Here is a 12803-nt window from a genome sequence, read left to right on the forward strand (position 1 = left end):
TCAGAAATTTAGGTTGTGTCCAATTTTCTAATTATGGTACTGAATGAACATCTTTGTGAATAAGGCCCTCCCCACTCCTTTAAAATAAAAGTTTGACTTTTTCCTTTGGATAGATTCCCAGAAGTATAACGGGTCAAAGTGTAGAAATATTTTAAAAACTTATATTGCTAAAATGCTGTCCTGAAAAATTGTTCACCGTCTGTGTGTGTCAGGGGTTCTTAACCAGGGGTCTCTGGACCCCCCAAGGGGTCTGTGGAAAGATTTCAGGGGGTCTGTGAGCTTGAATTGAAAAAAATCAACTTAACTATCTTTTATTTTCTTTGACCTCCAAGTGAAATCTAGCATTTCCTTCACTTATGAATGTATGCAATAAATAAAATTACAGTCGTTTGCATTTCACCTGATTGGTAAAGGAGTGTGTGGAACAAAAAAATTTAAGAAACCCTGGAGTGTGGAATCTCCTGTTGGCACATTGTAACACATCCTCACTGGCTGTGGCTACTTTGTTGAGGAAAGAGTTGCCAGGTTGAGGTGATTTGGAGGTGGGGACAGTGGGCTGGGGCTGAAGGTTTGGGAGCCCAAGCCCTGGAGGCTCTTGGTAGATTGAGGGCTCCAACCTTACTTCCGTCAGGATGTAATTTTTAAGCTCTTTAGCACTGTCTCATTCCCCTTCTACTTAGCTACTCCCTTCTGTGAGCTGTCTTTGTGTCATTTGTCACCAAGCAGGGCCCTCAGTGTGGGATAGGAGGGGGAGGGTAAACTCATGGAAGAGACAGGAGAAGAACCAGGCAATTGCTTGTCCTAGAATTGTGGCCAGAGCTGGGAAGCCAAAGGAGGGCCTGGACCCAGGGGTGGTGTGCTTCTGTGGCTTTTCCTAGAAGAAGCCTTTAAAGGCGGGATGGGGCCTCAGCTCCTTCACCAAGCCTGCTTTAGTTTTCACCTCGCCTTTCTTTTCCTTTTTCTTGCACCTTCAGTAAATGTTTGGGGAGCTAGTGATCTTGTTCTAAGGTTGGGCCCTCCTAACCAGCACTCCTCTAGACCTTTTCCTCCCTCCTGCTTCCTTATTTGCCTTCCACGGTTGTGTGGCCTCTGGAACGTCCTGTCTGCCCGGGTTTCCCCACCCTCTGACGTCCACTGGTACTGCTGGTCTGCCTTGAGTTGGAGAATGGAGGCTTTTTTATTGGGATGAAGGGGCAGATTCCGTCCTCTTGGCCCTCCCCTGCGCACCTCTTACTTTACTTACTAACTTTGCCTACGATGACATACAGCGTGATCTTTGTTGCATTTTAGGGAAAGCTGACGGCCAGAGAGCGGATCAGTCTCCTGCTGGACCCTGGCAGCTTTGTTGAGAGCGACATGTTCGTGGAGCACAGATGTGCAGATTTTGGAATGGCTGCCGATAAGAACAAGGTATCTGTCCATAAAGGAGGTCTGAACCTCCCAGTTGCCCTTTCCAGCTGTGGCTCCATCTGTCTGCTGACCCTTTAGGGTGATGAGTCTATACAGCTTTTCCCTGAAGTTCTTCTGGGACTCAGTACATATTTAACAGTTTTCAAGTGTGGGGCCATGGAATTGAAAAGCCTCTGGAGAAGCGCTGCTGGGCCTCCAGGTTCCCCATTCACCCTTGTGAACACATGGAGAAGTGTGGGTTGGCCGTTTGTGCCCTCTCCATTGTGGCTCTGGTCCAGTTCCAAGGACCATGGTTGTGGGTTCAAAAGTTCTGGCTAGTACAGAATGACTGACTTGGAAAGAAGGCTGAACGTGTCCTTTAGTTATGTTCTGGTGTGTCTAGGTTCCAGAGGCTGGAAACCCCCCCAAAGGCTGACTTGTTTCTTCTTTTTTATTTTAAAGATTTATATTTTATTTATTTCTCTTCCCTTCCTCCCCCCCCAGTTGTCTGCTCACTGTGTCCATTTGCTGTGTGTTCTTCTGTGTCTGCTTGTATTCTTGTCAGCGGCACCAGGAACCTACATCTCTTTTGTTGCATCATCTTGCTGCGTCAGCTCTCTGTGTGTGCAGCACCACACCTGGGCAAGCTGCACTTTTTTCACGTGGGGCGGCTCTCCTTACAGGGTGCACTCCTTGCACGTGGAACTCCCCTGTGTGGCACAGCACTCCTTGTGCGCATCAGCACTGTGCGTGGGCCAGCTCACCCCATGGGTCAGGAGGCTCTGGGTTTGAACCCTGGACCTCTCATGTGGTAGGCGGGTGCTCTATCAGTTGAGCCGTATCTGCTTCCCTGGTTGCCTCTTTTGTTACACTTTAAGTTTATGCCTTGGAGTTATTGAGGTCAAAGTCACCAACATTTCTTCCTTTAGTTGGATGATCTTCACGGGTGCACAGATTTCTTTGGACTCACTTTGGTCCAGTTTTCTTCAGGCCCTTGAATGTTCTCCTTGTGACCAAGGATTTGTAAACTTAGCACCAAAGCAGCTGGCTCCACGTGAGCCATTGTGGACCACACAGTGATTGCCAGGATTCTGTGCAAAATGGTGGGATTGCTTTTTTAAGATTTCGGAGTATGTGTGTGGGACTTTGTAGAAATTGCCATGTTTTTTTTTTTTAAAGTTCTAACTTTTTTTTCCCCAGTTTTAAAAAAAAGTTTAGTAGAGAAGTTGTGAACTTAGGAAACAATCATGCATAATGTGCAGAATTCTCATATATTGCTCCTTCACCAATACTTGGCCATGTTGCTTTATGTGTCATTCTCCTTCCCATGAGCATTGGTAGTGGCACCCCTGGGGGGCCCTGGATTATTGTTTTTAGAAAGGCTGTGAGGCCTGCAGAACAATGCCCTTCACTCCTGTTGCTGGAGCAGTAGTCCAGTACCTGCTATTGCAGAGCTTGGGGAGGATTCCTTCTTGTTCATATTGACTTTTAAGGAATTTGGGTGGATTTTGTTTGTTTTCATCTTTTACCGGGGGCATAATTGTTCATTAAAATAAGTATTTGGGGCGGCAGACTTGGCCAAGTGGTTAGGGCGTCTGTCTACCACATGGGAGGTCCGCGGTTCAACTCTGGGCCTCCTTGACCTGTGTGCAGCTGGCCCATGCGCAGTGCTGATGCACGCAAGGAGTGCTGTGCCACGCAGGGGTGTCCCCCACGTAGGGGATCCCCATGCGCAAGGAGTGCGCCCCGTAAGGAGAGCTGCCCAGCATGAAAGAAAGTGCAGCCTGCCCAGGAATGGTGCTGCACACACGGAGAGCTGACACAACAAGATGACACAACAAAAAGAGACACAGATTCCTGTGCCACTGACGACAACAGAAGCGGACAAAGAAGATGCAGCAAATAGACACAGAGAACAGACAACTGGGGTGGGGGTGGGTGGGGGGAGAAATAAATAAATAAATAAATAAATCTTTAAAAAAATAAAATAAGTATTTGGAGTTTTAACCTTTATTTTTCCATTTTTTCTGATAGTTTCCTGGAGACAGCGTGGTCACTGGAAGGGGCCGAATCAATGGAAGATTGGTTTATGTCTTCAGTCAGGTATTTCTTAACTCCAGTAGGCTGAACTTTCCTGGGGGGTAGAGGCAGGAGCAAAGTACGTGAGAAGAAAGCCTTGAGGAATGAAAACTTGCCTGTAGTTTGGGGCAGATGAGAGGTTTGTTTTCTCTTGTTTCTCAGTTCACATCTCCAGACTATTACACTGTCTATATTTTCTTAGGGAAGAAGTATCTTCGGTCCGTTTTAGAGGAGGTCAAAGGGAAGCCAATGGGGCTGAGTGGCTGAGCGCTGGCTTTCCACACACGAGGTCCTGGGGTCAGTCCTCTGTCCTGGGTACCTCACACAGAAAAACCAAGACCTGGAGTGGGTCACAGGGCAGTGAGCATGTACGACGTCCCAGGAATCAGGCGCTTATTCCAAGTGAGCGAGGTTCTTCCTGGCAGGGCTGGTGTGCCTGGAGGGCGGCCTGTGTGGACCAGCGAGGCATAGCGCGTACAACCCGCACAGACCTGCTCAGAGCCACAGGTCCCCGAGCCCTGGGCTCTCATGAAAGCGCTGATACACGTTTCGTCAGGCTGCATCAAAACAGATAGAATTTCTTCAAAACCGTGGATGATATTTGAGGCAGAATAATGCCCCTCCATGCCCCCACTCCAAGAAGTCCAAGTCCTAATGCCCAGAACCTGCGACTATGCTATGTTCCATGGCTACGGGGATCTCAGGCTGCAGATGGAATTAAGCTTGCTAATCGGCTGACTTTCAGATAGGGAGATTATCCTGGATCACATTCGGGGGCCCAGCCCTCTAGGAGTAGAAGAGGGAGACGAAAGAGGAGGTCAGTGGTGCGTATTGAGGAGCTGTCCACCTGCCCTTGCTGGCTTTGGCCCCAAGCCAGAGAATACAGACACTGTCCAGAAGCTGGAAGAGGAAAGAAAATGATTTTCCTCAAGAGCCTCCAGAAGGGACCTTGATGTTACCCCAGGGAGACCTGTGTAGGACTTCTAAAGTACAGGACTGTAAGAATACGTTTGTGTTGTTTTAAGTCACTAAATTTGTGGTAATTTGTTACAGCAGCCATGGAAAACTCTTACAGAAAATATGTTGTATACTCTTTTGGGTTTGATTTTTTTTTTTCCCCTCCCGAGAGCTGGGAATATGCATGCGTGTAATTCTAACTGTTCAGTTCCTTCTACAAACCTAAAGTTATGTAGCTTATCCAGGAACAGAAATGTTTTCTGGATTTGATGTTAAAATAATTGTTTTGATAAATTTTAAATTTATTGCATTTAGAAATACATACTCATTTACTAGCTGAATTACCTTGGAAATGTTTTAAAACTGTGTTATAACTGGGACTACCAAATGCTGAATTTAGAAGGAATCAACATATCTTAGTCCGTTCCCCCCCCCCCACCTCCTTTCAATTTATGAGAATTAGGCAAATACTCTTACAGAAGTAAGAGTAAGATAAGATAAATTCACTGTGCTTTCTGGACATAGTGTTCTCCTAACTATTAAACAGATACAACTCTTCAGTGAATTGATACTTTTGAATACCTCTTTTGCCCATGGGGTGGGTTGGGGGTGAAGGGGGTGTGGAGATGACAAGCTAATCTTTTTGTGGCAGAACATGAGTGAGTGACAGCTGTACAGATAGGACAAGAATGGTTCCAGGCAAACACTGGGGGCTCAGAGCAGCTGAAGCTCACTCCTGCAGCTGAGGAAGGTGTTAGGGAAAATGGCCATTTGAAATAGGTTGTGAAGGATACTGGGGGATAGGGAGTGATGAGCCAGCATTTTCGTAATGATTCCCCAAATTAGTGTTTTTTTCCTGGGGAGCTTGGAAACATCTTCAGCCCCTTGCCTTGGTAGCTTGGCTGTCGAATTCTGGGGGGCGGGGTTAGCCCGGCCTCATCATTCTGTGTGTAGGCTTAGAGTGTCCCTGTTTGCAGCCTTACCTTTGCCTTCCTTTAGGGTGGTGATTGTGAGTCCAGAGCCCCTGTGGTTAATTTACTTAGAAACTCAACATTGTTTGTCCTCTCAAGGTGAAGGAAAGGCCCCGTGTTATCCAACTGCTCCTGAGACAGACTTTCCAGTGGTCTCTGCTTTCAGTCCCTTCCTCATCCCACCTGCCCTGAGCCTGGGTAGTTCCCTCCCTCCTCGCAGGTGCGATGTCCAGAATTCTTGTGCTTTTCGTTCCCCCCAGGTTTGGTCAGTCTCTCCTCCACTGCTGTCTCTTCTTTTTTTTTTTTTTCTTTGTCTTCTTCAGTTGATTCTGTTTTTAATTCCCCACTGTCATTTGGAGGGGCTTTTAGGGAGGAGGTCATGCCCGTGAAAAGCTCTTTACAGCAGAAGGTAATGGCAGTTGTGGTGGTTTGAACGGCATGTACCCCAGACTGTCATGCTCTTAAAGCAGGTCCATCCCTGTGGGTGTGGACCCATTGTAAGCAGGATCATGTGCTGAGGCTCCTTCAGTTCAGGTGTGATGCACCTCATTCAGGATGGGTCTTAATCCTCCTCCTGGAGTCCTTTGTGAATGGAATGAATACAGAGAGAGAGAGAAAGCCCTGGAAGCAAGCTGAAAGCAGTGAAACCCCTGGGAGAGATCAGCAGGTGCCGCCACGTGCCTTGCCATGTGGCCGAGGAGCCGAGGATCGCCAGTAGCCAGTCTTTGGGAAGAAAGCATCGCCTTGATGATGCCTTGATTTGGACATTTTCTCAGTCTCAAAACAATAAGCCTATAAATCCCCATTGTTAAGCCAACCCGTTTCATGGTACCTACTTTCAGCAGCCTAGGAAACTAAAGAAGTCCACAAATGGAGAAAGCAACGAGGACTCGGATTTACATTTTTCTCTCCCTTGTCGAAACATCAAATATTTCCTTGTAATAGAAGTGCTTGATGGATGACTGATGGATATCTATAGAATCTGATATTAGGGTTAATTCTGCATGGAAAGTTTTCCTTTTCTCTAAACTACAAATAAATTTTGTTGAGCAAAGACTAGATAATGATACATGACTGTCTTTAAGATATTTTATTCATTATTCTGTGGAATAATTTTTAATTAGATTTTTAAAAAATACTTCCGAAAGTCCTTAAAAATATTTTGTCTGAATTTTCCATTTCCTCCTCCTATTGTGTCTTCACTATTGGCCAGTCACTATGTTTTCCTTGTTGATTTAGTTGTGTTTTCTTTTTAGGATTTTACAGTTTTTGGAGGCAGTCTGTCTGGAGCACATGCCCAAAAGATCTGCAAAGTAAGTGTTTAATATTGAAAATAACCTCAGTACTTTAATCGGTCACAGAGTGCATTTTGAGTATCCTTGGAGTACAAGACTCTGAGCTGGGTGCCTGGGGTAGGGCACCTTCAGTCCAGGGCTGGAGTTCTTAAAAATGTTTGGACCATGGATTCCTTTGGTAGGCTGGTAAAGACTGATCCACATATCAGAATAAAAATAATGTTTTTGTAAGCACAAAATAAATTAGATAGTATTACAAAGGAATAAAGATATTTATTTTTAAAAAAATACACTTATATATGTACTTCTTTATTCATGTGTTAAATAACAAGATTTAGTAATGATCTAACTACTGTAATTTCAAAGCAGGGATGAGTGAAATCGTGTTTCAAGGTATCTGTAACAACTTTAATAGGACATAAAAATATCCAAGACTTCCTTTAATGGTAAAACCATAAGTATTTTTAATACTACGGTGGTTTGTTGCCTGTACTTATAATTGAAGGAAATGTCAAAGATCGGCTAGGCTTAGTAATAATAAAAATATATAGTTTTTCCTATTTAAGTACATGGACCCCCTGAAATCTATTCACAGACCCCTCCCTCGGGGTCTGAGGATTCTGGGTAAATAACCCCTGGACTAGGTGGAGGGTCCTGATGCGAGGATGAGAAGAGCAGTGCAAGGATTACATGATGGTATTTTCAAAACACTGCTGGAGAGTAGATGTTCTGCAGATCAGGATAAAAGTGTGGATCACGTTGGAAGAACTGAGGGCTTCGGTGTAGCGTTGACTGTCAGTAGCTGCATGGGCTCCTGTGTATCGGGGCACCTGGGTTCTAGACCTGGCCCTCTTGTGCATTCCCTCTGAGATCTCGGCTTAACTTTTAAGCCATCCTTATTTTTTCTTTGTGCTGCCTCTGATGTGATTAAATAGGATAATGGAAGTAAAAGTGCTTTGCATACTGTTGAGACTTGCTCTGCTGTCAAAACTACTCACCCAGGAGGGAAATTTGAAGTACATTTTAAGTGAAAGCAGGCCTGGAGCTTGCCTCAGGTTAACAGATGGGTCAGCATCTGCTGCCACACAAATGCCACTTTGCCTTCCAGTATACTACCAGTTTTTGCCGAGGAGTAACCAGGAGCACAACTGGCTGCTGAAAAATATTACAAGCGGTGCTGCCAGGACCTGTGGTTCTTGAAATGGTTGCCACGAACAGCCTTACCTCTTGCCAGTAGGAAGTGCCCTGGCTCTTGGGTGTTTGGAGGCTTTAATTAGCCTTTTAACTATATGGTCCTCTGCCTTTCATGAAGATACTGAATCTTCATGGGGAATGAAATCAGTGTTACTGCCTCCTATTTAGAAAAATGCACTAATTTTCCGGAAAATACTGTGGGACTATATAAATGCTTATTTTCAAATTTTATTTAAAAAAATTTTTATAGTGATAATATGTAAAATATAAAATTTGCCATTTTAACCATTTTTAAAGTGTATAATTTGGTGGCATTAATTACGTATACGATGTTGTGTTACCACCCCTCCATCCATTACCCAAAACTTTTATCAGCCCAAACAGAAACTCTGTGCCCATTAAGCAATAACTCCCCATCCCCCCTCCCCGAGCCCCTTGTAACCTCTAATCGGCTTTCTGCCTCTATTAATTTGCCTGCTCTGGGTCTTTCCTGCGAGTGCGATCTCCTTTCATATCTGGCTTATTTCACCAAGCGTAATGTGCCCGAGGTTCATCGTGTTGTAACCTGAGTTGTCGCTGCTTTCTTTGGTGGCAGGGGCAGCTGTCTCACAAAGGTTTCTCTGCCGTCTTAGATCATGGACCAGGCCATGACGGTGGGCGCTCCAGTGATTGGGCTGAACGACTCCGGGGGAGCGCGCATCCAGGAGGGGGTGGAGTCCTTGGCTGGCTACGCGGACATCTTTCTGGTGAGAGGCCTGCTCATGGGGAACAGAGAGGGAAAAGTCAGGGCTCGGTCCCCCAAGCCGGGCCCTGGTGAGAGTTTCCCTGCCTTTCCTCCCCTTCTCTCCCCCACTGTGTCTGTCCCGTGGCTCCTCCCTGTGTCACGGGGGTGGGGGTGGTGGGGGCCGAAGGGCAGGTGGAAAGCAGGACAGAGTAGGCAGGGAGAGTTCTTTTTTTCCTGATAGAGGGCCTCTCAGGTGAAAACACTGTTCGTTAAAGGGTATCCCTATGGGAAAGGCCCTCGAAAATATTTTTCTTCTCTTTTTTTTCAAAAGCAAGGGAGAAAGAATATCAAAGGTTAAAATGAATTGATTTGCTAGAGTTAGGGATTTTTAAAAAGCATAGTTGTCTTTTTATTTTTTGGTTAAAACATTGCAGGATCATCACACAAAGATCAAGCAGTAGTACCAGGAAGAGAGAAATCATCCCAAGTCCTACCATTCAGAAGCAGCATTTGGTGAACAACAGTTCAGCTCTTTGCTTATTTACAGACTGAAATCAAGAGAGAGAAAGAAATAAAAAGAAACACAAAAAGAAATACAGTCAGTGAGTTACTTTGATATATGAAGTGTACTGTGAGCAATATAGCAAGGGAGATTGGGCTGAGGAAGATGCTGCCAGATGGGAACCAGAGAAGAGAGAGTAGCATTTCCAGGGCAGGGAGCAGAGAGAGGGAGAAAGAAGGAAAGACACAGGCGGACATTGTTTCTAATCGGGCCAGCTGCTCTTGGCATCCCCTGGCCTGTGCGCTTAGGACGGTTTTTATCCCTGGCCTCTGCCCTTTGGGACTAGTCAGAAAAATTTCTATTACCTTTGTGTAAGGTACTCAGCTAGTTGCAGAAATACTTTTCTCAGCCGAGAAACCACTGTTTGTAGTTTTAATCTTTATTTTTATTAATCTTTATTTATTTTTAAAGATTTATTTACTTTGTGTTTATTTCTCTCCCTTCCTCCCACCCAGTTGTCTGCTCTGTGTCCATTCGTTGTGTCCACCTCTATTCTTGTCAGCAGCACAGGAATCTGTGTATCTTTTTGTTGCCTCATCTTGCCGCATCAGCTCTCTGCGTGTGCAGTGCCACTCCTGGGCGGCTCTCCTTACGGGGCGCGCTCCTTGCATGTGGGGCTCCCCTACGCGGGGGACACCCCTGCGTGGCACGGCACTGCTTGCGTGCATCAGCACTGTGCACGGGCCAGCTGCACATGGGTCAGGGAGGTCCTGGGTTTGAACCCTGGACCTCCTCCCTTGTGGTAGGCGGACGCCCTATCCATTGGGACAAGTCTGCTTCCCCTTATTAATCTTTAAACTTGAGCTTTAGGGGTAACCTACCTGGAAGAGTTATTCTTTGGGTAGTTTAGCCAGAAGAGTTTTGGCGAGGAAGGTCTCCTGTGGCCCTGAGCCTGGACAGCATCCCCATAACCACCACATTTTAGAACTTGTCAGAATTTTAGGCTCTTACCTAACCTAACGCAACTTAGGAGTAGAGGCCAGGGAGTTGGTGTTTGTTTTGTTTTCAAGGGATATGCTCTAGAGACTTTAAGCTATGCATGGCTTAATTAATTTTTTATTAATGCTACTTGTCGTATCTACACTCCATCCAATTCCTCCCACCTGTATTGTTTTGTTGTTTTATTTTTATTTTGTTGTAGTGACATATGTTTGTGGTGTAACAAAATTCTCCAATTTAACCATTTTAAGTATAAAATTGGATGGCATTAATCACATTTACAGTGTTGTACTATCATTACCACTTTCCATTTCTAAATTTTTTTCATCATCCACAACAGAAACTCTTTACCAATTAAGCAGTAACTCCTTAGTCCCCCTGTCCTCAGCCCCTTGTGACATCAAATCTTCTTTCTGTCTCTATGAATTTATTCTAGATATTTCCACATAAGTGGAACCATACAATATTTGTCCTTGTGTCTGCCTTATTTCTTTCAGCATAATGTTTTCAGAATTTATCCGTTTGAAGCATGTTTCAAAACATCATTCCTTTTTATGGCTGAATAATATTCCATTGCATATATATTCCACATGTCTTTTATTGGTACATGCTTGTTATCACCTTTTGGGTACTGAAATAATGCTTTAAATTTGTGTACAGGTATCTATTTGAGTGCCTGTTTGATATCTTTTGGGTATATACCCAGGAGTGGAATAATATAATTTGATATTTCACTTTATGAGCAATTGCCAAAGTGTTTTCCAGAGCAGCTGCACCATTTTATATTCCCCAGTGCTTGAGAGTTCCAGTTACCCTACATCCTCTCTAGTACTTGTTATTTGTTTATTTATAAATATTAGCCATCCTTGTATGTGTGAAGAGGACTCTCTTGTGTTTTTGATTTGCATTTCTCTAATGACTGATGATATGGAGCATCTTTTCATGTGCTTGTTGGTCATTTGTGTTTCTTCTTGGGAGAAATGTCTCTTCAAGTACTTACCCATTTTTTTAAAAAAAAGATTTATTTATTTATTTATTTCCCTCCCCTTCCTCCCCGTCCCTGTTGTCTGTTCTCTGTGTCTATTTGCTGCATCGTCGTCTTTGTCTGCTTCTGTTGTTGTCAGCAGCACGGGAATCTGTGTTTCTTTTTGTTGCATCATCTTGCTGTATCAGCTCTCCATGTGTGTGGCACCATTCCTGGGCAGGCTGAACTTTCTTTTGTGCTGGGCGGCTCTCCTTACGGGGCTCACTCCTTGCACGTGGCCCCACATGGGGGACACCCTGCATGGCACGGCACTCCTTGAGAGCATCAGCACTGCGCATGGGCCAGCTGCACACGGGTCACAGAGGCCCGGGGTTTGAACCACAGACCTCCCAAGTGGTAGACGGATGCCCTAACCACTGGGCCAAGTCTGCTTCCCCTTACCCATTTTTTAGTTGGGTTCTTTTTGTTTTTTATTGTTGAGTTGAAGGAGATCAATACATATTTTGGATATGAAATCCTTATCAGAATTGTGCTTCCCAAATATTTTTTCCCATTCTGTATGTTATTTTACTTTCGTGATAATGCCCTTTGCACAAGAGTTTTAAATTTTAGTGAAGACCATCTGTATTAGTCAGCCAAAGGGGTGCTGATACAAAGTACCAGATATCTGTTGGACTTTATAAAGGGTAATTATTTGGGATAGAAGCTTACAGTTACCAGGCCATAAAGTGTAACTTGCTTCCCTAACCAAAGTATTTCCATGTGTTGGAGCAAGATGGCTGCCAATGTTCAGCCTCCCTCTGTCTCAGAAGGCTCTGAGGTTCCACTTCTTCCAAGTTCAGCTGTAGGCTCGGATAAGTTTCCTCTCTTTCCCAGGGCTATTTCCTCTCCTGGCTCAGCTGCTCAGGGCTCTGGTCTCTGCAGTTGCCAACTATCACACAAACGGCACATCTCTCCTCCCAGGGCCTCTGCTGTGGCTATGGAGCCATCTCTGTACCTCTGTGTTCTTCTCCTGTGTGTTGACTTCCCAGGCTCCAATTTCAAAACTTCACCCTCCCTCTCTGAGGTGCAGTTTCTCTGTGAGTCCCTGTCCACCAGGGAAAGAGTTAACAGGATTTTTTTTTTAGCTTTTTTTTTGAAATGCTTTTAAACTTAGAGGACAGTTACAAAAATAATATTGCCCCCATACAGAGAACTCAAAAAATCCCTGTCCCCCCAGATATATAGTGTAGCAGTTTGGTACATTATTTATGAATTCAAAAAATAGATATTGAATTATGTTTGTAAACTAGCCTGCTCCTCTGGACATTTTAGATTATTGGATTTAGAAGTTTTACCTTTACTTGATTAAATTATGATTAAAGCTTTAATTGGGCCACATCAGTAGGGTGTTGAGTTCCCATCCCCTTGGTGGACAGGTGCACTCTGTGTCTGCTCATCTTCTTTTTAGGAGGCACTGGGGACCAAACCTGGGATCTCCCGTGTGGGAGGGAGGTGCTCAGTCACTTGAGACCCATCTGCTTCCTGCTTGTTTTTTCTGTCCTTGTGTCTTGTCATTGCATCATCTCATGGTATCATCTCATTGTGTCATCTTGTTGTGTCAGCTCTCTGTGCCAGCCCTTGCATCAGCTCACTGTCTTGCTCCTCTTCTTTAGGAGGCACCAGGCACAGAACTCAGGCCTCCCATATGGTAAGTGGGCCTACCTGC

The 12803-nt window shown here is 44.8% G+C and overlaps 1 protein-coding gene across 1 annotated transcript in view; it reads left to right on the top strand.

Moving 5' to 3' along the window:
- Nucleotides 1-12803, top strand: part of PCCB (propionyl-CoA carboxylase subunit beta) — a 112495-nt gene that overhangs the window by 893 nt on the left and 98799 nt on the right. Inside the window, exons 2-5 of the mRNA XM_004477644.5 lie at nt 1291-1410; nt 3424-3492; nt 6653-6709; nt 8518-8631. Coding sequence (XP_004477701.2) covers nt 1291-1410; nt 3424-3492; nt 6653-6709; nt 8518-8631 — 360 coding nt within the window. The remainder of the gene's footprint in view (nt 1-1290; nt 1411-3423; nt 3493-6652; nt 6710-8517; nt 8632-12803) is intronic.

Source organism: Dasypus novemcinctus, chromosome 4 (assembly GCF_030445035.2).
Source record: "Dasypus novemcinctus isolate mDasNov1 chromosome 4, mDasNov1.1.hap2, whole genome shotgun sequence".
NCBI classification, from domain to species: Eukaryota; Metazoa; Chordata; class Mammalia; order Cingulata; family Dasypodidae; genus Dasypus; species Dasypus novemcinctus.